General features: G+C 40.5%; 1 protein-coding gene across 3 annotated transcripts in view; it reads left to right on the top strand.

The window, feature by feature from the left end:
* The first annotated feature begins 18,986 nt into the window (after positions 1 to 18,986).
* ogt.1 (O-linked N-acetylglucosamine (GlcNAc) transferase, tandem duplicate 1) overlaps positions 18,987 to 25,327 on the top strand; it is a 50,681-nt gene continuing 44,340 nt past the window's right edge. For 2 of the 3 annotated variants that reach the window (XM_039765836.1, XM_039765837.1), the window contains exon 1: positions 18,988 to 19,412. In XM_039765836.1, coding sequence (XP_039621770.1) covers positions 19,376 to 19,412 — 37 coding nt within the window. In that variant the 5' untranslated portion in view covers positions 18,988 to 19,375. Of the gene's footprint in view, positions 19,413 to 25,327 lie in introns of all 3 variants that reach the window. The other variant, XM_039765835.1, reaches the window with a different exon arrangement.

The raw sequence follows: 25,327 nt of genomic DNA, 5'->3' as shown, positions 1-25,327 counted from the left end.
GCTAAAATTAAAGTTAAAAATAATAAACTTTGTCAGCACTTTCAATTTTGTCGTACAAAATAAATTGGCAAGTTTAACTCTTTTAAGTTTAAGCTTTAACTTCAGTGAAAACGGCTCACCTCGAACGGCGTATTGACAAGTGAATGACTGAATCAGGCATCAGCTCTCATTTCAGGTTTAGAGCACGAATAATAGGATAATTCCTGGCTCAGAGCGTAGCATAGCCAAAACTTCCCGATAGGCAAGCAAAACAAGAGGAAGTAACTGATCCCAGTTTCTTCCATCTGCAGTAACTACCTTATGTAACATCTGTTTTAAAGTCTGATTAAATTGTTCTACCAACCTGTCTGTTTGGGGGTGATAGACTAATGTTTTATTCTGAGTAATTTAGCTACCTCCCTGAATGACTCCGAAGTGAAAGGAGTCCCTTGGTCCTTTAAAACCTCTTTGGTGATCCCAACACATGCGAATATTCCTACCAGTTCCCGTGCAATGTTTTGTGAATTAGCTGAGCACAAGGGAATAGCTTCGGGTAATCAAGTGGCATACTTCTGCTACTAGAACTAAAATATATTTAAAGCCTTTTAATGAGGGTTCTAACGGGCCTACGAGGTCAATACCGACTCGTTCAAAGGGTACATCTATCAGGGGAAGGAGAAAGAGAGGAGCACAGTCCCTCCTAGGAATCTGACAAAGTTGGCACTAGGAACACGAACCACAAAATCGTCTGACCTCCTCATTAATTCCTGGCCAATAAAATCGGAGTTTTATCCTCTCCAAAGTTTTTTCAGTGCCTAAACGGGCTCCTAAAGGTGAGGATGTGCTAGCTCACACACCTGTTGTCGAAAAAGTGTGTGGTATTAGCAACAATGCTCTCACTTCACCCCTGTGTTCAGCCACTCAATATAATAATTAATTTTTTATTACAAAGAAAGGCATCGGTGGCATGGGATCTAGGATTGTATGCCCTTCGGTTGATAATATGGCATTCCTTGCAAATTTTAAGGAATCATTGTTCCATTGTTCTCTTTTAAATGAAGAAGGGGTAACTAGAAATTGTGTTGATAAATTATGAATGGGGTCTCTTCCAACCTCAATGGCTGGAGCTTCAGCCACCACATCCTCCATGTTAAATGTACTAGTTCCCGTAGAGGACGATGGGACATCGACTCCCTCATATTGTGTACCTGTAGTGGTCCTATTGACCGTGATACACGGCGTAGAGGCAGTCGGAGTAGAAGAATTCTCCATTATTAAGCCCAAACTTTTCTCAGGAACAGTTATGTTTTTACCGTTGCTAATTTCTTTCCAATCTCTCCCCAATATAACATGAAATGGAAGATCCAGTAATACTGCCATGGTCATTTTTATCATGACATGATCCACCATAACAACACATTTGGCAGTCTTATAATACCGGACATCTTCATGAATACATTTCAGGCTAGTTTTAATTTTAAGGCATTGTTGCGGTAAAATGAATCGGGAAGCAATAATGGAAATATTACTCCCGGCATCGAACATTGCTCTTACCTTCTGGCCATCTATACTAATAAAAGGCAAAGCCCTCACTGACTGACTGACTCACGCACTGACTCACTCACTGACTCACTCACTCACTAACTCATCACTAATTCTCCAACTTCCCGTGTAGGTAGAAGGCTGAAATTTGGCAGGCTCATTCCTTACAGCTTCCTTACAAAAGTTGGGCAGGTTTCATTTCGAAATTCTATGCGTAATGGTCATAACTGGAAGGTATTTTTCTCCATTTACTGTATTGGAGTTGAGCTTGAAAGCTGTGGGGGCGGAGTTTCGGATGACATCATCACGCCGCCCGCGTAATCACGTGAACTGACTGTCAACGCACTATGTAGAAAACCAGGAAGAGCTCCAAAATGCGCTGAAGAAAACATGCATTATATAATTGAGAAGGCAGCGAAACAATAAGAAGCGAGCGAGTGACATATACTACCATATTCATCAGTGCAGCTACTTCGGAAACAAAGCAAGGTGTAAACCTAAACTTTAAATTAAGTTAATAGACAGGCTGCCGCTGGCGTTTTTCATGCCCACGGGTAATGCGGGATACAAGTTTAATGAGAGGACGCAGGATATAAATGAGAGTTTTGATCACTTTGTAACTAAGTTAAAATTGCAGGTGAAGGGGTGTGCTTATGCAAATTCCGAGAGACTGTGTTTGTGGGGGATTGACAGTTAAGGCGGGTGGAGGAGTCACGTCATCATATCCCCTCCCATTTACCTCATTTCACTCTGAGCTGAGCTCCGCGGCTAACGCCGTCTTCCGAAGCAACTTCGTCACACTGCCACCTAAAGTCAAAACTTAAATATATAAAGTCAGTGTCGTAATATATAAACTCAGTGCTGGAATATATAAAGTCAAATCTTGAATATATAAAGTCAGCGGAATATATTGTCACGCTTGGGTCACAGATTTGCACAGAGACACAGGAGGTCGTAGAAACAAGAAGGATTTTTATTCAAACACTGCAAACACATGAGCTTAAACGTGCTCCATGACAAGTCAGAGATGACAGTTCCGCTAGGAGCAGAGAGAGAGCGATAAAAGCAAGCAAACAATCAATTTTCAACTGACAGGCGCTGCACAAGGCTTTTAAGTTAGCGGAGTATCGCGTGAGGTTTGCATTCCCAGAGGCGTCTGTATCTTCTTGGGGTGCGATCAGCCCTCCAGCTCACACCCTCCCCCTCAGCTTTATTCACATTTCCGTGAATCAAGCAACTCTCTGCACCAGGTTCATTTAGTCTTGATAATACGTCTGCGTTGACGTGTTCAGAACCTGGTCAATGTTTTACTGTGAAACGGTAAAAGTTGTGAGCCCAGAAACCATCTCAGGAGGCGAGAGTTTGTATCTTTCTGTCGGTATGACCATTGAAGTGGAGCATGATCAGTTACCAAAGTGAAGTTTCGTCCCCACACGTAATAGCGAAGCCCTCCAGCTCACAATATAAAGTAAGCGCTGTAATATATAAAGTCAAAACTTCAATATATAAAGTCATCGTCGGAATATACAAAGTCAGTGCTGCAATATCCATCCATTTCCCAACCCGGTGAATCTGACCACAGGGTCACTGGGGTCTGCTGGAGCCAATCCCAGCCAACACTGGGTGCAAGGCAGGAACCAATCCTGGGCAGGGCAAATACATCATTTTCAAAACATTAACCGAACAGTGTTTTTTTAATTTATTTTTCTGAATACGTTTTTGTTAACTTACTTCAGTTCAGAGTCGTTTCAATCAATATATTTTGACTTATATATTCAGGAATGAGTTTATATACTCCGATGTTGACTATGTATAATCAGGAATGACTTTATAAATTCCGAGGCTGACTTTATATATTCAAGTTTTGACTTTATATATTCCAGCGGTGACTTTATTTATTCAAGTTTTGACTTTATATATTTAGAAAAAAGTTTTGACTTTATGTATACCGACGCTGACTTTATGTATTCAAGTTTTGACTTTATATATTCCGACAGTGACTTTATACAGTATATTCGGGAATGACTTTATATATTGAAGTTTTGACTTTATATATTCTGACGCCGACTTTATATATTCAGAAAATCAATGTATTTGCCTGTTTCGCACCCCATAGTATATGTGTGTGTGTATATATGTAAACATGTATGTAATATGACAACAACACTCATGTCAATGACAAAACAATTACATTAACAATCATGTTACGTTATTTTTAAAATTTTTCATTTCTTTTTCATAACTTCTTTTATACACTACTTCTCCGCTGTGAAGCGCGGGTATTCTGCTAGTTTATAATAACTGCACCTGTATAGGGAAGAGATAAATGATTAATCACAGTGGCATAATACCTTTCCCCCTTCATCAGTGAGCAGTCCATAGGCTCATTGGTACATGTCGGGGACAGATGACCAAGTTCGCCACACTTGAAACGGCGTGGCATACTGTATTGTCTGTCCCTTATTTGGACGGCAGGCATGGGTGGTTGTCGGGTGGGCTCAGGAGCTGCTCCACGTGCCTGTTGAGGACAGCGAGAGAACCTTTCTGACCGACCCGATTTGCAAGCCAACCAGTGATGCTCTGCGATCTTTATCAAGGTGTCCATATTCTCATAATTTTGTCTCCGGATTTGCTGGGCGATCTCATCAGGGATGGCATGCATGAAGGTCTCAATTCGGTAGCAATTCGGCCATTTTATGAGAACTGTTTATGTCGGGCAGTAGCCAGCGACAAACCTTGCTTCATGCCTTAAATGCCTGTGTTCTGAGTGGCCTTTCTGGGTCAAATTTCCACTCCCTCCATTCTCTTGCCTGCTGTTCCGGAGATATACCGTAGCGTTTGAGCACCTCGCTTTTCAGAATTTTGTAGTTGCCAGCCTGCTCCATGGTTAAGTCATAGTAAGCCCTCTGAACAATCCCCTTCAAGTAGGGAGCCAGTAGGTATGCCCATTCCGACCTCGGCCATGCATTTCGCTTTGCGGTGCATTCAAAAACTAAAAAATAAGTTTCGATGTCGTCATCTTCTGTCATGTATGTTATTTAAGTTGGCAAAGACCGAGCGTTCTCCATCCAGACTGCTGCTGCATGAGCCTAGGATTCTCTCAGTCGCATTCGGGTTTCACCCATCTGCAGTTTCAGAGTGTGGAGCTCACTCTCGATTGTCGATAAGACGGTGTTGAGGTCCTGCTCTTCTGCCATTTTCAAAAGCAAAAATCCTGCCGGCTACGCCAATTGTGGAAATTATTCAACAAAGAAAAGAAACTCCACAAAGATAAAGTTTTGGGGACCTTTCCCGTATATTGTCCTGCGAAGAAAAGGATGCAAAAGTGATCAAAAGTACTTGTAATTCAGAATCAGTTGACAAAATGGATATGACAAGATGGTGTTTTAATAGCGGATACATTTTGGGAACAAGAACTGGTTGGCAGGAAGTGACAGCGTCATTGTGCAGGAACCGGAAGTGATGTCCATGGTGACAGGCAGAAGTGATGAAAAACGGAGTCACTGGAAGTGACGCTATGGTGGCCATTTTGAAACCCAGAAATAGTGGCTATTATCTTTCTTCAGTTTTCCTGTTGGGAGAAAATAATAATTTCAGATAAGTACCATGTGACAATCCTTCATCTCGCGATATTTCACTCACCTTTGATATTTCCAACTGCCACCTAATCGCATGTGTGTGACTAATAATATATATATATATATATATATATATATATATATATTGTGGGAGATGGCCAGCTGTTCATCCCGGCCAATACCCCCAGATGGAGCCCTCCCTGTAGCATGGAAGTGCCCCAAAGACCAGCAGGGAATCCTGGACAATGGAGTTTCTATTCCCAACCCTGTTGGATACAGTGGGGCCCACCAGAGGATGCTGCAGGGAGGCTCAAGGACTTGCATGTGCACTATAACTCGGAAGTATGTCTTAGTCATGGCGGCAGAGGGAATGAAATACTTCCAGGGTGAAGATAAGGACTTTTTATCTGACCCGGAAGTGATAGGTGATCACATGGACTGGAGACTGAAAACACTTCCACGTCAGGGAATATAAAAGGACTGTGGGAGCTCCCAGACGATGAGCTGAGGTGGGAGGATGGGTGGCAACGCGTCTGGGAGTGGAGGATTGTATTGGTTATTGATTGTATTGGTTATTGTATGAGTAGTGTGGAGTGGAGGGTGCTTGGTACACGTAATTATTATAATAAAAATAATAATTATTGGACTTTGACCTGGTGTGTAGCGTGGTACCTGAGGGTTCAAGGGAGCGATAGTGCCTCCAACTGTTACACTGGCGTAGTGGACAGGATTCTCTGGCCGTCAGTTGGCAGAGGACCTGAATTTAAAACATTTTGTGGACAGAGAACCCTAAGAAGGTAGCATCAAAGCACCCAGAGGTAGAAACGCCACACTCTACCGAGATCGCTGCGATAGTGAGCCTTGTTATACTTCGGACCGCGATGGGGAAGAAATCTGGCAGAAAGAATGGGAATACCCAAAAGAAACAGACCCTAAATGATGCAGAGAGTATGTGGACATACCTGACGGGAAGTGAGAAAGACAGAGTGCTGATTGATGCCAAGAAAGCCCGAGTGGTACGGCAGCGGGAGGGCTGTCGGATGTCAGACACGCAGGACTACCTATATGAACTGGGAATACACCGTCTAAGTTCGGAGGTATGTGCCGGAAAGATGCCCGAGGCACCGGGAACTTTTTTTTCTTATTTTTCAGAGGCCTGTCTGCAGAACTCAGACGGTGAGTCAGACACGTACCTCATACCCAAGCAAGATGGCTGTGATAGAGAGGAGTTGAGCCATTCTAGGAGTCTTCGGGGAAGAAGTCCATTCGACGAAAACATTCACGTGGACTATCCTGGGGCAGGCTGGGTAAACCGAAAGCAAAACAGGGGTGTCACCTGACCAGGAAGAGACCTGCCTATTCCCCGAAACGGGACAAGTGATCACGCCCGAAGGCTTTCGGGAAGGAGAAGGTCAACCTTGGTCCATTGCTGAGGGTAATGTTTTCCTGACGGAACCGAGCTCCCTGAAGGGGAAGGGGGAGGCGAGCGAAGCAGCGCCGATTATAAATAAAGGTAAAGAGGAGCGGGATGTGACTGAACGGCCCGCTGTCAAAGTAGAAAAGGCGGATCACAGTTGGCCAGTAGCAGCTTCCCGATCCTCTAAAAACTCCAAATCCCAAGAACCTGCACGCAACCCAGCCAAGCATGTGCCAGGAGCAGACGTGCTCATTGGCTCCCAGCCAGAAGGTAAGACAAGTAATGGTTGTAGCCTGCCTCCGGCCAAATTAAATGACATTGTGGGACTGCGGGAAGCGCCGATCGAACCGGAACAGCTGAAAAGTGCTGTCTCTTGTATGTACACTATCACCCAGAAGTACGTCTTAGTCAAGGCGACAGAGGGAATGAAATACTTTCAGGGTGAAGATAAGGACTTTTTATCTGACCCGGAAGTGATAGGAGATCACATGGACTGGGGATTGGAAACACTTCCGTGTCAGGGAATGTAGAGGGAGAAGTGCTGCTCAGATTAAATAAGATGAAATCAAACAAATCACCAGGCCCAGATAATATTTATCCTCGTGTTCTTACGGAGGCTAGTGAGTACATATAAACCCTTGACACATATTTTTAGGAAGTCACTGAGCACTGGAGAGATTCCGAAGGACGGGAAAATGGCAAATATCATCCCATTATATAAAAAGGGTGACAGGGCAGATCCAAGCAACTATAGGCCAGTAAGCTTAACATGCATCACAGGAAAATGAATGAAAGGAATTATTAAGGATAAGATTGAGCAACACACGGCAAGGACAGGAGTTATTCTGAACAGTCAGCATGGGTTCAGAAGAGGGAGGTTGTGTATTACTAACATGTTGGAATTCTATGAGGTTGCAACAAAAGCATACGATCAAAGTGGAGCTTATGATATTATTTACCTAGACTTTCAGAAAGCATTTGTTAAGGTGCAACATGAGAGGTTGGGCATCAAGTTAAAAGAAGTGGGAGTTCAGAGTGATGTTTTCAGATGGGTGCAGAATTGGCTCAGACACAGGAAGCAGAGGGTGATGGTGCGAGGAACCTCATCAGAACTGGCCGATGTTAAGAGTGGTGTACCACAGGGGTCAGTGCTAGGACCGCTGCTATTTTTAATATATATAAATGATTTAGATAGAAATATAAGTAACAAGCTGGTTAAGTTTGCAGATGATACCAAGATAGGTGGATTAGCAGATAATTTAAAATCCGTTATATCATTACAGAAGGATAGCATACAGGCTTGGGCAGATTTGTGGTAGATGAAATTTAATGTCAGTAAATGTAAAGTATTACACATAGGAAATAAAAATATTAGGTTTGAATACAAAATGGGCGGTCAGAAAATTGAGAGTACACCTTATAAGAAGGATTTAGGAGTCATAGTTATCAACTTCCCAACAGTTTTCAGAAGCCATTAAGAAGACTAACAGAATGTTAGGTTATATAGCACGATCTGTGGAGTACAAGTCCAAGGAGCTTATGCTCAACCTTTATAACGCACTGATGAGGCCTCATCTTGATTACTGTGTGCAGTTTTGGTCTCCAGGCTACAAAAAGGACATAGCAGCACTAGAAAAGGTCCAGAGAAGAGCGACTAGGCTGATTTCAGGACTACAGGGGTTGAATTATGTGGAAAGATTAAAAGAGCTGAGCCTTTACAGTTTAAGCAAAAGAAGATTAAGAGGTGACATGATTGAAGTGTTTAAAATTATGAAGGGAATTAATACAGTGGATCGAGACTTGTATTTTAAAATGAGTTCATCAAGAACACGGGGACACAGCTGGAAACTTGTTAAGGGTAAATTTCGCACAAATATTAGGAAGTTTTTCTTTACACAAAGAACGATAGACACTTGGAATAAGCTGCCAAGTAGTGTGGTAGACAGTAAGACGTTAGGGACTTTCAAAACTCAACTTGATGTTTTCTTGGAGGAAACAAGTGGATAGGACTGGCGAGCTTTGTTGGGCTGAATGGCCTGTTCTCGTCTAGAGTGTTCTAATGTTCTAATAAAACAACAACTACATTTATTTATATAGCACATTTTCATACAAAAAAGTAGCTCAAAGTGCTTTACATAATGAAGAAAAATAAAAGACAAAATAAGAAATTAAAATAAGACAACATTAGTTAAAATAGAAAAGAGTAAGGTCCATGGCCAGGGGGGACAGAAAAACAAAAAAAACTCCAGACGGCTGGAGAAAAAATAAAATCTGTAGGGTTCCAGGCCATGAGACTGCCCAGTCGCCTCTGGCCATTCTACCTAACATAAATAAAATAGTCCTCTTTGTACTTAGGGGTCGCACAGAAGAACTTGATGATGATGGTCATGCAGACTTCTGGCTTTTAATCCATCACTGTTGGAACATAACGGTGCTTTGAGTAGATGGGACACCGGAAAAAGAAGCAGAAAAGAGAGTAGGGGTTAGTACAGATTTTAGAGCCACCATGAATACTTATTATAATGAATTGGATATACAGGGTATCAGGATTAAGTTACAGTGAATTTATGAGAAGGCCATGTTAAAGTAATGTGTTTTCAGCAGTGTTTTAAAGTGCTCTACTGTATTAGCCTGGGAATTCCTATTGGCAGGCTATTCCAGATTTTAGGTGCATAACAGCAGAAGGCCGCCTCACCACTTCTTTTAAGTTTTGCTCTTGGAATTCTGAGGAGACAATCATTTGAGGATCTGAGGTTTAGATTTGGAATATAAGATGTCAGACATTCCGATATATAAGATGGGGCGAGATTATTTAAGGCTTTATAAACCATAAGCAGAATTTTAAAGTCAATCCTGAATGACACAGGTAACCAGTGTAGTGACATCAAAACTGGAGAAATGTGCTCAGATTTTCTTTTCCTAGTTAGGATTCTAGCAGCTGCATTCTGCACTAGTTGCAAACGATTTATGTCTTTTTTGGGTAGTCCTGAGAGGAGTGCGTTACAGTAATCTAGTCAACTGAAAACAAACGCGTGAACTAATTTCTCAGCATCTTTCAGTGATATAAGAGGTCTAACTTTTGCTATGTTTCTTAAGTGAAAAAATGCTGTCCTAGTGATCTGATTAATATGCGATTTAAAATTCAGATTACAGTCAACAGTTACCCCTAAGCTTTTTACCTCCGTCTTGACTTTTAATCCTAATGTATCCAGTTTATTTCTAATAGCCTCTTTGTATCCGTTATTGCCAATCACTAAGATTTCAGTTTCTCTTTATTTAGCTTGAGAAAGTTACTATTCATCCATTCAGAGATACAAGTCAGACATTGTGTTAGTGAATCAAGAGAATCGGGTCATCAGGTGCTATTGATAAGTACAGCTGTGTGTCATCAGCATAGCTGTGGTAGCTCACGTTGTGCCCTGAGATAATCTGACCTAACGGAAGCATGTAGATTGAGAAGAGCAGCGGACCCAGGATAGAGCCTTGTGGAACACCATATAGGATATCATGTGTCTTTGAATTGTAATTACCACAACTAACAAAGAATTTCTCCCTGCCAGGTAGGATTCAAACCAATTTAAGACACTGCCAGAGAGGCCCACCCATTGACTAAGGCAATTTCTAAGAATATTATGATCAATGGTGTCAAATCTAAGAAAATAAGAACAGATAAATGACCTCTGTCTGCATTTACTCGCAAGTCATTTACTACTTTAACGAGTGCAGTTTCCGTGCTGTGATTTGTTCTAAAACCTGACTGAAATTTATCAAGAATAGCATGTTTATTGAGGTGGTCATTTAACTGCATAATGACTCTAGAATTTTACTTAAGAAAGGCAGGTTAGAGATGGGTCTAAAATTTTCCAGAGCAGAAGGATCAAGATTACTTTTCTTAAGTAGGGGTTTAACTACAGCAGTCTGGGAAGACTCCCGCATCTAATGACGAATTTACTATGTCAAGAATATTATCAATTAGCACACCCGATACTTTGAAAAAATTTGTTGGTATTGGGTCAAGGACACAGGTGGAGGGTTTCATTGAGAATTATTTTATGTAAATCAGGTAAATCTATCCTAGTGAAAGAGTTTAATTTGTTTATAACAGGAGTACTGGGGTTTAGGAGGATCCTTAGTTTTGGGGAGATATACTATGTTATTTCTAATATCATTAATTTTTTGATTGAAAAATACAGCAATAGCCTCACAGGTTTCACTGGAAGTACTTAGGAGGCATTCCTTTGAGTTACCTGGGTTTAGCAGACAATCAATTGTAGAAAATAAGACTCTGGAATTTCTAGCATTGTTATTTATAATCTTAGAGAAATAGCAGCGCCTCTCAAGACGGACAGTGTTATTGTATTCTGTTATTTTAACTTTTAATATTTCATAGTGGATAGTTAGTTTAGTCTTCCTCCATTTACGCTCAGCTCTACGGCATGTTCTCTTTAAATCAGACACTCTTTGGGTCTTCCATGGTATAACAATGCTAGAAGATTTTTTAACTGTCTTTTCAGGTGCAACTATGTCAACAGCAGCTCTCACTTTAGTATTAAATCTTTCCACCTTACTATTTACATTATCCTCGCTATTATAGTTGGCACTATAAACGGACTGATTGCTTAGAATGTTTGTAAGTTTTAAAGCTGCTGATGAGTCAAAGAAGCGTTTTTTAACAATACGCTTCTCATGAGTGTTTTCTATCATTATTTCTATACTAAAAGTAGAAGAAAATGGTCTGATAGACCAATATCAATGATCTTTTATATCAACTTTCAGTCCTTTAGTAATCACTAAGTCTAACGTATGACCTGCTTTATGTGTAGGCTGATTAACGAGCTGTCTCAAATCAAAAGAGTCCAGGAGGTTCATAAATTCTTTTACTTTTAGGTCACACTGATTATCTATATGAAAATTAAAGTCATCGAACTATTAAGAGTGTGTCATAGTTTGTAATTAAAATTGACATTAAGTCAGAGAATTCCTCAAAAAAGAGCGTTAATTTAGGAGGTCTATACACGGATAATACTAGAACGTGAGAATCTCCATGAATAATAACGGCGAGATACTCAAAAGACTTGAATTTACCAAAATTGACATCGGCTTGAGTAAATGTTTGATAGTCCGCCGCCTCTCTTTCCTTGGCGATCCACATGAGTAAAACTGTAATCCGGAGGCACAGATTCGATTAAAACAGCTGCGACATCTGAGCTAAGCCACGTTTCACTTAGTGCAATAAAATCAATTTTTTTTATCACTAATAAGATCGTTGATAAAAACGTCTTGTTAGTGAAAGCTCTAACATTTAATAGTGCCATATTTAATGTTTCGGAGGGGCACAGATGAATGCTATGTGCGTTATTGATATTTGGAACAGGAACTAAGTTATTTTTGTTAGCAATGTTTAATCTATTGTCTGTGTTTATAGTTTTAATACATTGTTCATCTAAAGTAGTAATTGTAATTAAATTATTGGTGTTTATGCCTTACTGCCTAGATTTTCTATGTGCATTGAGAGTGGTTATCAGAGTATTAATGTTGTGCAATTTTACGGAAGATTTTATTAAACAATTATCATGTCTTAGCACAGCAATAGCATTTTGGAAGGGGTTAAGAGAAGAGATAGTTAGTCAAGATAAATGAATTATCTTAGATATGTTTTCAGAGAGGACCCGGGCACCAAAACTGTTTGGATGCAGGCCATCTCGCTTGAAGAAACGCAGCCTTTCCCAGAAGAGGTTCCAGTTGTTGATGAATCTGATGTATTGATTCTTGCAGAAGCCATGTAGCCAGTTGTTTAATCCCAGCAGACGACTGTAAGTACTCATTTGATCGTCTGACGAGAGGTAGTGGACCCGAAATGAAGATCTTTGCTGATGGGGTCCTCTCCTTCGTGTCTTTAGTGCTGCGAAGTCAGCCTTGAGAATTTCCGACTGTCATTGCATTATGTTGTTCAAGCCGGTGTGCAATACAATCGCTTCAACTGCCCTCTTCTTGTGCTTCTCGTAGATTTCCGGCGCACGTCTCATCACATCTCGGACACGAGCACCGGCAAAACAAGAAACAAAAGATTTTCAATTAGGGCATGCAATATTGAGGTTTCTAACAATCGAATCACCTACCACTACTACAACACCAGGGGTTGAAGGCAAACTGGGGACGCGGAGAGGGTCGAACCGGTTCTCAGTCCAACCGGTTCCGAGTCGAGATGCTCGCCTGTGCCGATGGAGGTGTTCTAGCCTTGAACCCCTACCTGCATAGCTGAAATACGCCGAGGTCTTTATCGGTATTGTTGTCACTCCTACGAGGCACGGGGGTGAAGTTTATTTGAGCGGGACAATGCGGGGTTGATGTTACGCCGATTTCAGATGGCGAGGATGGTTTATCCAGCAGCCGAGCCTTCAAATCCAAGGTATCTTCGTCTGGACAGGAGTTTCTGAATCTGTTTGTCGAGTGCCTGGAGTTCTTCTACAACGACGGGAACGCGATTCATCTCACTGTCGGCTATTGTCTGCTTCTGCTTCCGTTTCGTGCCCTAGTTAGCCACAAAGGACTGTGGGAGCTTTCAAACGGAGAGCTGAGCTGGGAGGAAGGGTGGCAACGTGTCTGGGAGTGGAGGATTGTATTGGTCATTGATAATATTGGTTATTGTATGAGTATGAGTGGAGTGGAGGGTGCTTGGTGCACATAATTATTATAATAAAAATAATAATTATTGGACTTTTACCTGGTGTTTGGCGTGGTACCTCCTACTGTTACAATATATATATATATATATATATATATATATATATATATATATATATATAGTGGAATACTGGGGCATGCAGCTGCCCTAAACCCAGACACAGACAGGTGCAGTGACACAGGTCCAAGGCAACACACGTTTATTTCTCATGAGGCAGCAATTTTCCCTTGCTCCCTAACTCAATACAGATAAGCATAAGTACTAATGCTCAGTCCCTTCATTCTTCTTCTTCTTCCTTCTCTCTTTCTGTGCCACCTTCACTCCTCTCCTAGCATGCTTTGTCCATCTTCTCCTGGCTCTTCAAATGGAGTGAGGTGAGCCCTTTTATAGTGCACCCAGAAGTGATCCAGGTCCTCCCAGATCTTCTTCCGGCAGCACTTCTGGGTTCTGGGTGTGGTGAAAGTGCTTCAACCCAGGGCTCAGAAACTGCCCAGGTGCCCCTCCTAAGCTCCTAACCCGTTGCCCCGCTGTGAGCCAGGGGGGGTTGCCCTCTTGTGTTCTGGGGAGGAACTGCCCTAAATACACCGCCCCGCTGTGAGCCAGGGGGGGTTGCCCTCTTGTGTTCTGGGGAGGAACTGCCCTAAATATGCCCTCTCCCTTGGTCCTTCCTTCATAGGGGCATCCTGGCCAGGCATTATATATATGTATGGGGCATACAGAACAGATATGGATGGATCTCTTACCCTGCCGTGATGCCATAATGGAAGGATGGACTAAGTGCAAGCAATACCTGATCAGATCTCTTTATGATTCCTGTCCTGAGTGTGATGTCCAAATGGTACAGGAATCTGGAAAAGAGGACGCAGGGAGCAGTTCATCCAACACTATAATAGGTGGTACTGTCCCTCATATAGAGTCTCAATTTGGACACCTGTAGGGTTGCATGGGAGTTAGAATCCAGAGGTGCTGCCCTGTAGGGGTCCCTGGTGTATGATACAGGACGCTATAGGGGATTTCTTATGACCCAGAAGTACTTCCAACTGGCCATGTCACATCACTGGAAACACTCCCAGGTCTAACATAAAAGGAGCCCGCTGCAACACGAGGACGAATCAGAGTTGGGAGGCAGTGGGCTACGATCTTGAAGGAGAGAGAACTTAAAGGGTGTACTGTATACTGGTTGTAATTTTAATTGTGTTGAGCTGTGTGGATTAAAAATCCTGGGAGGAATGCCCTGTCTGGGTTTTGGGGAGTCAGTGGCCCCTCATATTTACTGTTCACTATATATATATTTTTTTTCACACAATTGATATTGGTAATTAAATGCTGATTAAATGTAAATATACATGCCCTTATATGTTTTAATAATTTTAAATCATCAATTTCACTACAACTTTTGTGCTGTTAAAATATATATTTACTATATTTATACAGGTATGTTTTTTTTCTTCCATGTATTAATTAGACATTTTTTTTTCTTGGTACACTTTGGTCCTGCTAATATCAATCAGTCATTGCTTGAATATCACAGTCTACTTGAGTATTGTTGCTGATCAAGTATATCCCTAAATGATGACAATTTACCAATCTTCTAATGCCCACTTACAAAAGTTACCTCAAACTGGTTTCACGAACATGACAATGAGTTGGTTCTTCAGTTGCCTTCCCAGTCAATGGATCTGAATCAAATTAAACACCTTTGGGTTGTGTGGTAAAACAGATATTTGAAGCATGAATATGCAGCTAACAAATGTGCAGAAATTTCAAGATGCAATTGTTTCAACATGGTCTAGAAACTCAAAGGAATGTTTCCAACATCTCGTGGAATCCATGGCACAAAGAACTAAGTCTGTATTGAGAACAAAAGGAGGCCCTACCCAGCATCTATATATATAATTCACTAAGGCAAGACAACCATGGAAAGAACGCCGGAAGGGGGCGTGGATTCACTAAGCCGCCGACAAGTGAGACCCCCATGGCGCACACAGGAAGGAGCCACGCCCACCAACTCTAAGACCATAGGATACGACAACAACTCACAGAACTACGCCCACCAACTCGGACGCAATGACACAGGAAAAACGGCGTCATTTATGTTCGTCTGTCGTAGAGTCCACATGCAGCTCTGAGCAACGTTGACTGTTCACAGAGGCATGTTTCTCGCAGAAGTGAATCGCTATATGCAGCGTGTAAAACAGCTTGCGAGGGGTATCCCATGGGATCCTTAAAACAATCCTTTAAAACTGAGGTTAAAACACAATGAAGGAAGCAGTCTTTAAAAACCAATAAGCCCTGTGCCTCAGTTTCATTACCGTCTCACCTGCTTCACCAATGCAGGCCCTGCAACAGTCGAGACGCTCTCTCAGCAGCTGACCTTCTCTGTGCCTGACCGGTTCACACAGAGGCACCACACGACGCGGCACGACTATCTAAGAGGAGGCATGTTTGTCACGGATGTAAATCGCTGTATGCGGCGTGTAAAACAGTTTGTTTGTCGCAGATGTGAATCGTTGTATGCAGCATGTAAAACAGTTTCCGAGGGGTTTCCTATGGTCTTAGACTCGGTGGCCGGGTCTCTGTCAGTTGCTCTTGCGACCAGGCATATGACCAGGCAGTGTGTATGCTTCAACTGCGAGGGTGGACGTGACAGGACCATTTAAGAAAAATCATGTCGCGACTGTGAATCGCTGTATTCAGTGTGTAAAACAGTTTGTCGCAGATATGAATCACTGTATGTGGCGTGTACAGCAGTTTGCGAGGGGTATCCCATAGTCTTACAGTTGGTGGGCGAGTCTCTGTTAGTTGCGCGTGGGTAGACGCGACAGCACCAACTAAAAAGATTCATATTTGTCGCGGATGTAAATCGCTGTATGTAGCGCGTAAAACAATTTGGCGTGAGTGTGAATTGCTGTATGCAGTGTGTAAAACGCTGTATTGTATGTTGTCCTCTTCAGAGTTACATCTTTTCATTCACCTACAGTCGTATAAACAATGAAGTAACCAGTCTTTAAAAACCGAGTTTTCGGTTACGACACACGACCGCATGCACGATAGCAAACTGTTTTACACGCTACATATAGCAATTCGCATCCGTGACAAACATGCGTCTTTATAGATGCTCCTGCACTTTGTACACACCGCCCTCCCACCTCGCTACCACCGTGGTCGGGTGTCTTTGTTGATTATATATAGAAAGGCAGCCAAAACCGCACAGAGCAATGAAAAGTCTACGTGAGTCACAGCTGCATCTGGACTATGCACAGACGACAATGACTCGAGTGACGAGTTGGAGGTGGGCACATGAGCAGGCAGTGCATACTGGACGAGAAATCAGCAGACTAGCATGACGGAGGGAGCGAGTGGACGTCCTTCTCTTCTCCTCCCATTCCACCCTCCGCGCCTAAGCACCACACGGACGATTGTGTGTTGGTTCGTTCCGTGCATTGTTACAATGTTGCTTTTCTTGCTGATTTATTACATTTCCGATTTTTCAAATGTTAATTTTCTCCCTGTGCTTAAAAATCATTAAAAAACCGGCCTGATTATGCGGCGTATGGTACACCGCGGGTTGGCTAGTTAATATGTTTCTAATTCTCTGCTCAGTGAGTATATATACTCAGCAAAAAAAGAAACGTCCTCTGACTTTCAACTGTTCTTACTTTCAGTAAACTTAATGTGTAAACATTTGTATGAACACTAAAAGAGTCAACACCATAAGACATAAACTAAAAATGTTTCACAATGTGTCCCTGAATGAAGGGAGGCTCAAAATCAAAAGTACCAGTCAGTATCTGGTGTGACCACCAGCTGCTTGAAGTACTGCAGTGCATCTCCTCCTCATGGACTGGACCAGATTTGTCAGTTCTTGCTGTGAGATGTTACCCCACTCTTCCACCAAGGCACCTGCAAGTTCCTGGACATCCCGAGCAGTTGCTGTGGCCATCCTGTGCCTTTCACGCAGGTGTGATATTCGGATGTACCGATCCTGTACAGGTGTTGTTACACGTGGTCTTCCACTGCGAGGATGATCAGCTGTCCTTCCTGTCTCCCTGTAGCGCTGTCTTTGGCGTCTCACAGTGCGGACATGGCAATTTATTGCCCTAGCCACATCAGCAGTCCTCATGCCTCCCTGCAGCATGCCTAATGCACGTTCACGAAGATGAGCAGGGACCCTGGGCATCTTTCTTTGGGTGTTTTTCACAGTCGGTAGACAAGTCTCTTTAGTGTCCTGCGTTTTTAGAACTGTGACCTTAAATGCCTACTTTCTGTAAGCAGGTAATGAACATGCATGAAAAACATTGTTTAAACCCTTTACAATGAAGATCTGTAAAGTTATTTGGATTTTTAAAACATTATTGTTGAAATACACAGTCCTGAAAAAGGGACGTTTCTTTTTTTGCCGAGTATATATTTGCTAATTTCTACAACAGCTTTGGGGTTATAATATCTAACCTTTCAACACTTCTATGTGCATGGGATGCTACTGCATAACAAACAATCTATTGTGATAAGTGATATTATATTGTTAAAATTTCGCTCAACAATTGAAGAATCCAATTCTGCCTACTGAAATACAATTGGAAAGGAATGGCCAATTTAACTTGAAACATTAAACAAAGTAAATTCTCCATATGAGAACAAATACATAGTTTTTGGAAGGCATTTATAAATCTCATTCTAGGTTAACTGAATATGCTTAAAAAATGTTAAACCTTTACATTGTTTAACTTTCTTCTTTGCTCTTTATAGAGAGGTAGAAGGAACGGTATCTGACTTGAATAAAACAATAAAACATATATATTACATGTAAAGACATCAAAGATGTATATATTTATAAATGTGACTAGTCAAATGTATTTATAGCTTTCAAACCATAACAAATTTAAAATTAATGTGCAGATATCTAAGTGAGGACTTATACTGTGTCAATATGTAAATTAGAAGATATCAAAATGTTTAAATGACTTATCATAGTCGCCTGCAATGATTCAGCCCCCTCTCCTTAGCCCCATGATAAGCTGCAGATAATTACTACCATACATTTACCAGTAATATTTTGTAATATCACAGCATGTTGGCCATAAGTTGGTCTCGCTATTGCAACACACCCGATTTAAAACTGCGCCTCCATAATACCGAGAGATATGCCACTTAACTACTTCCAGACAGGTATTTGGCCGAAGGAGCAATTTAACAGATTAAATAGTTATTTTAAATACACTTGACACAATTAAACATACATATTAATGTACATACGGATGAAGAGTAACATAACCTGTACATTACGCCATAAGTGGCCACAAACTACTTCAAAACCATTAACCTCCAGCTCCCTCCTTGCCGGTTATGTAAATTACACTTTTCCCAATACTGTTAAAAACCACTTTAAAAAATCACCTGACATGGCACTACTAAACACCGAACCAAAATAAGGAAACGTCATTGTGTCTTCTGCATATCACGTGATTGCCACGACATCATCCTTCGAGTTTTTTTGGCACATGCGCTAATCGACATTTAGTGCCGCAATGCCACCGCGCAATAATACATCAGAATCATCAAGATGTGCGCCTCATGATTATACGGCCGTATCAAGGTTTCGCGTGTCTTTCAGTTTTATATAGTCGTATTTGCAGCCTGTAGAATATAACTCGTTACTATTATAAAACTGCTAAATTCATTAGGCCTGCGCGTGCTTAATAGTTCATCCGGGATCTATCAAGTTAGCTGGTTACGTCAACCGGCAAAGGCTTTGGACTATTTGTAAGTATAGAAGTAGTTCCGGCTTCAGCCGCCATTTCGGGAGGACTTGGGGTTACCGTCGAGACGGCGTGAGGAGCAGAAGAAAATGTGTTAGTTTTGTTAAAATCGAAGTTTAAAAAGTAACGAAATATAATGCTTTTTATTTTTAGAAGAACAAGTACATTGTAATTGTTTATTGAAATTGAAAATAAATAACAGTCGGACTTGTTCCATCCATCCTTTACATCGCCTGTAGACTGGAAGGGGAGGGCGGCGAAATCTAAAACGACACCAACTAGAGGAAAGGAGACGGAAGAAACCCTGCGGTTTTTGTGTACGAGTTGGCTGAAGCCAAACAATTCGACAAAAAATCTTCCTCACTTTGTTTTTTGGCACCTTTTCGCCACACGTAAAAGATTTAAGCTTGACGGGATGGCGTCCTCTGTGGGCAACGTGGCCGACAGCACAGGTAAATTTGTTCGATTGTGTTTTTGAGTATTTGTGGCCTAGTAGGTGTGTTAACTTGTACATATTGTAATTTTGCTTTAAAATCTTCCTATATTTGTAGGCACATAATGAAGCTTTTTCACTGCATATATTCTTTTCATTTGTTGATTACCAGTTATGTGAACGTAATAAGAACACGAACTCACAAAAATAATTTAGTTTCGAATGTCTGAGCCCCCATTATACCATTTATTTGACAGTACAGGAGTTTAAAGTGTACATCCAGAAGGACTTTTCTTTTCCTATCGCAATTGACGTTTAGGCGATCATCACGTGGTTACGGGGCATGTGCATCGTCTTGTTTTTATTTATTCATACGATGAATTAATTGCCGTCTGCTACCTGACGTGACATGTATACTTTTTACACAACACTAATATTTCGTTTACTTGGACACCGACCTACGAAATGAGATACATTTTTTTATTTAATGTGAGTAAGAAGTAACAAGAAAACGCAATTTTACATGCTGCTGTTTTGAACATAAGCGATCTCGTGCCGCCTTTTTCGACCTTCAGTTACTGATAGTGTGCTTTTCAAAGATCCTTTGAAATAGCGGCCATGGATACAGGTTTTTGACCTTTGAATGACGATCATGCTTATCAACTATTGAACGTATTTCCACACGTTAAGCATGGCAATCCAACTAGATTCTTACTCGGCCTTTGCATCAATGTTTGAGTAGAATTTTAATCGATTACTCTCTTGGGTGTAATCTGTATATTAAATGAACTTTGAAATTGAAAAATTCGTGTCTTGGATATTCATTAGAACCTTGCTGCTTCTGGTTGTGGCATCCTGCTCATAGCAGGATGTTATTTTGACACGAAGCCATATTTTTATTGTTCTTGCGCGTAGAATGTCCACTAAACGTCATTCTGTATAAATAAACGAGTATGCTCTTTCATTGTTTGTTCATACATAGGGTCTTCAATGGTATATTTGGTTTAGGATGTTAGTTTAATGGAAAACTCTAGATGTATTTTTGCAGGCAGTGTGCAGTATTCAGAGGAACGCATTTTGAAGCAGTTTAACTGCTTGCCTTGATAGTCTTTAGTTAGAAGACCTAACTGTTGAGGTTTGCTTTTCCAAAATAAGTTTGAATATCGATTGTATATTATACAAATGTTGCAATTTCGTTTGCCCATGCCAGTCAGTTTTGATATTGGGCAGTACATGCTGTACTTCCTGAATGGCCACAACAACTGTTTTAGCTGTCAAGTCTTGAATTTGAACAAGGGTCAGTAACTGACTGAGCAACTGGCTATCCATGGGTGTGTGATGAGAGGGACATTTTATGGTCATTTTTATAAGGTTTACATTGAAGACTTACAAATTCTTGTTTTAACATTATACACATGTTTGTTTTAACATTATACACATATGTACTGGACTCCCATTTACCTTAAGGCAGTGGCCACAGAGGCTGTATTTAGTGTTGCTGGATTGGGTTCTGACAGTGCATTCTAGAATTCCCAGCACTTTGTTGGTAGGTTCTTGTGTTTTTTTTTTTCTCTTGTTTTTGACCTCCAATTAAAATGTTGCTAAATTTAGTTAGAAAGAAATACCAAACTTTCTGATTATTTTAATTGAGAATATGAAATTCATAGCTTCTTCTTTGATCTTTGTAAAGTGTTTCTGGGTATGCAGCAGTGTAATAAAACTTTTTTTGGATGTAGGGAGATTTTTTCATTGTTCACTCTGTAGAAAGGCGATAATCTGGTCAAATGTCAACATCGGTGAGTGACCAAGGTGTAGCCGATGTGGCACAAACAAAGAACAGGAAGCATGTCCAACTTGGAACCAGCTATGTAGAAGCATTTTAGTTTTAACTTTTTTTTTCTTCTGTCTCTCTCACTCATTTATTTGTCACAAGTTCTGTCTTCACTTAAAAGACTTGATCCTATTTTTATGCACTTCCTATCTATCTGTTCATACATTACTCTAATTTTCTAGGATTTGTTTCACATTATAGCATAAAAAACTAAATATTTCATAATGTGAGCTTATAGCTGTATACATAACGTGGTTTTATGCAAGATGAGTAGCTTGAGATTTTTCCATGAATGTTTTAGTATTGATTGCTGTTGTCCAGTGTTGGTCCTCATAGCTGATTAATGTTTCTGATAGAATAGGCATCTATCTCTACAAATCAGCTTGGGCAAGTGACATAAAAAAGCTATTTTGGTTGGAGTATTTCTTTAAGGTTGTGAAAGTGTATTTGGGAGAAATTGTTCTGTAAACATATGTTTTTTTTTTATTTTATTGTCATGATTTAGGAATGCCTTCAAGCAACAGGACCTTTTCAGCTTACTATTTTTAAAGGTCTCATCTGTTTTGTTAAGGATTTCTTCCTTTTGTCTATTAGGGACTACTGAAGCACGGCCATTTATTAAACAGTGATGTGAAGTAATCTATACTAATAAAAGACAAAGCCCTCACCGACTGACTCACTCAGTCACTCACTCATTCACTGACTGACTCATCACTAATTCTCCAACTTCCCATGTAGGTGGAAGGCTGAAATTTGGCAGTCTCATTCCTTACAGCTTACTTACAAAAGTTAGGCAGGTTTCATTTAGAAAGTCTACGCGTAATGGTCATAACTGGAACACACTTTCATCCATATATACGGCCATAGCCTGCAGCTCGGTTGCTGTGTGAGGCGGAGTTGCATCCCACATCATCACGCCTCCCACGTAATTGAGTGCCTGTCCATATAAGGTAAATATTCATGGGTGAAGGACTGTGCTTATGCAAATGAAGATGAGATGGTGAGGGAGACACGCTGCCGCTACATATTCGCGGGTGAAGGACTGTGCTTAGCATATCCATAAGTGCAGCTACTGCGGAAACCCTCTGACGCTGAACAAGCCTTTGTACACATATCAATAGGAAAGCAAGCTTAAGTTTAAATTGCGTTCATAGACACGCTGCCGCTAAATATTCACAGGCAAATCCACAACTTAATACCGGGAATGCCTGTTAAACATCTTAGATTTACGAGTACAGATTTGGGTAGTGATTACTTCAATGAATGAAACCTGTTCAAAAAACGCATTACACAATTGAGAAGGCAGCAAAAGAATATGAAGCGAGTGACGCATACAAGCATATTCATAAGTGCAGCTACTTCGGAAACAAAGCACGTTGTAAACCTAAAGTTTAAGTTCATAGGCTGCCGCTGGTGTTTGTCATGCCCACGAAGAATACGATATTCGCAAGATACAAGTTTAATGAGAAGACGCAGGGTATAAACTTGACATTTGATCACTTTGTAACAGGGTTAAAATTGCTGTAACGGAGTTTAAATTGCTGGTGAAGGACTGTGCTTATGCAAACGAATAGAAAAGCAGGGTGTAAAGCTTAACTTTAAATTAGGTTCATTGACACGCTGGCGTTTATCATGCCTAAGACGAATACGATATTCGCGAGATACAACTTTTAAGTGCTGAGTCTGAGCTAACATTAAATAAAGCCGTGGACATCGCAAGATCGCAAGAGATAGCACAAGCACAGCTCAGAAGCTTAGATGCATGTACTCCGAGCGGCTCACGTGAACTGACTTTGCAGGACTGGGAAGGGTTAAATTAAGTTCATATACGCGCTACCGCTAAAAATTTGCAGGCAAATCCACAACTTAATACCGGGAATGCCTGTTAAACATCTTAGATTCACGAGTACCAATTTTGGTAGTGAACACTTCGATGAATGAAACCTGTTATCTTTACAACGGTTGACAAACACGTAATGTAACTTGAACACAACACATCCTCGAAATATGTGCCTGATTGAAAGAAATCATGTTATATTATTTTTAAAATGATTCCTTTTGTTTTTCATAACTTCTTTAACACACTACTTCTCCACTGCAAAGCACGGGTATTTTGCTAGTTATTTATAATCTGAAGAGTATGTCCAGTTCACTTGCATATTATTCAGATATTTTTCATTTTTGCTTAATTGTTTGTCACATTTCAATTCTACTAATGATTAAAATGTGTTTGCTGCTTTGTTTTCAGCAATGAAGTGTTTGGTTTTAACAATCCCACAAACCAAATTCTAATTACATGCTACCATTGTGCTGCCATTAGAGAGATTTGCCTCGTGCCACAGAGCATTAATAACTGAGCCGCATGTGTGTTTGGCCAGTGTGGAAGTTTTGAAATACTAAATTCTATTTTGCAGTAAACACGGAGAGCAATGCCAGTGTTTTTCATCACTCTAGTAAACTAGCCATAGACAGAGATAACGAAATGATTTGGAAGTTTATATAATTTTTTACTTGCCACAAATGTAGCCTGCACTGCTTTTGTGCTGTTTACTCCCACATCCCATAGACATGAGGGGTGTATTATCTGATTACTGTAATATGCCATCTGCTCTCTATGATCTTGAGATAGATAAGCCTGTTAGAATGGATGGAGGATTGGAGGGACAGCAGTAGCTCTGTCCATGACCATTATATTCAGAGGTTGAATGCAGTCGCTCCATTGGTTTACTGAGACAGCATAATCTTATTATTTCTAGTTTTCTTATTGAAATGCCTGACACTGCATATTAAAACAGTTGCCACAAAGAACTGAATGGCCACATTAGAATTTTAGAATCTGAAGTTGTGCTTTTTTGAAGAATATATCAAATCACATCCATTTACAATTAAAGTTATGAAATTTAAATTACTTTGCACAAGTGCATCACCAGAAAATCTCTTGTTTTGGTTTAATGGCTATTTGTAGTTGTTGTCATGCAAATATGTTTATGAAAGGAAAGTTCTGTTTCTTCCAGTAGTGCTGCTTTGTGGGCGATGTTTGTGATTTACATAAGTTTTAGAAAAATAGACAAGTAACAAGCATGTGGTGGAGCATAAATCCGAAATAATAAAAGAACCTGTCTGCATATGACAACCATATCCAACTCCCAATTCTATATATACGCTTTGTGAGTAAGAGAGCGGAGATAACATCACTTGTTAACAGCTAGCCATCCATTCACTCTCTTTCCAAGTATTGCCACATCTCACTGCACGTTGATAGTGGTACTGGATGATCCACTGAGAATTCCAAAAAGTTAGATTTTTAATGGAGAATTTCCAGAGAGTAGAAAGTCAGGTGACTTCTGTTAAGAGCTTAAGGCCAGTTTTATTGGTATTCTGCATATTGAGAAAAGTTTTATGCTGTATAGATGAAAGAGGCAAGTACAAATAGGTCCAGGAAAGTAAATTGTAAAGTAAGAGGAATTTTCTAGAATACAGTGGTACCTCGGTATACATCCTTAATCCGTTCCAGATCCTTTGACTTATACCAAACAGGTCGTATACCAAAATAATTTTACCCATAAGAAATAAAGGGAAAATGATTAATCCGTTTCTATGAAAAAAAATCCTATTGTTATTGGCATATTATACATCGATGGGGTTGTATAAAATAATTTAAACACTGGTTAATACTAAAATACATAAATACAAAAGCAGTTAGAAAATAAATGAAAATTCAACCTCAGTTTACTTCTTTAATAACGTCTTTGTTTTTCACAATCATAGATACCGTCATTCTCGGCATACGGTATGCAGTAGCCATGTCACGGATACGCATGCCACCTTCATATTTTTCAACAATCAATTCATATTTGCTCAGAAAAACACAAAATCACGTAAAAATTCACATAGAGTTATAGCGTGAGTTGTTCACTGAATGCTAGCAACTGCCGTATTGACGCTCGTGGGCATTCGTGGCTTTGTCTCAAGAAAGGTATTCGAAGGTAGCGCATGGTGTTCTAGCACACGAGTCGTATTCCAAACAAAGGCCATATACCAAGCAAAATGTTTTGCGTCCAAACGGGACTATACCAAGTTGGACTTATTCCAAAGTGGACATA

Source organism: Polypterus senegalus, chromosome 10 (assembly GCF_016835505.1).
Source record: "Polypterus senegalus isolate Bchr_013 chromosome 10, ASM1683550v1, whole genome shotgun sequence".
NCBI lineage: Eukaryota > Metazoa > Chordata > Cladistia > Polypteriformes > Polypteridae > Polypterus > Polypterus senegalus.
Note: the sequence above shows the minus strand (reverse complement) of the source record. Positions and strands in the feature narration are given on the sequence as shown.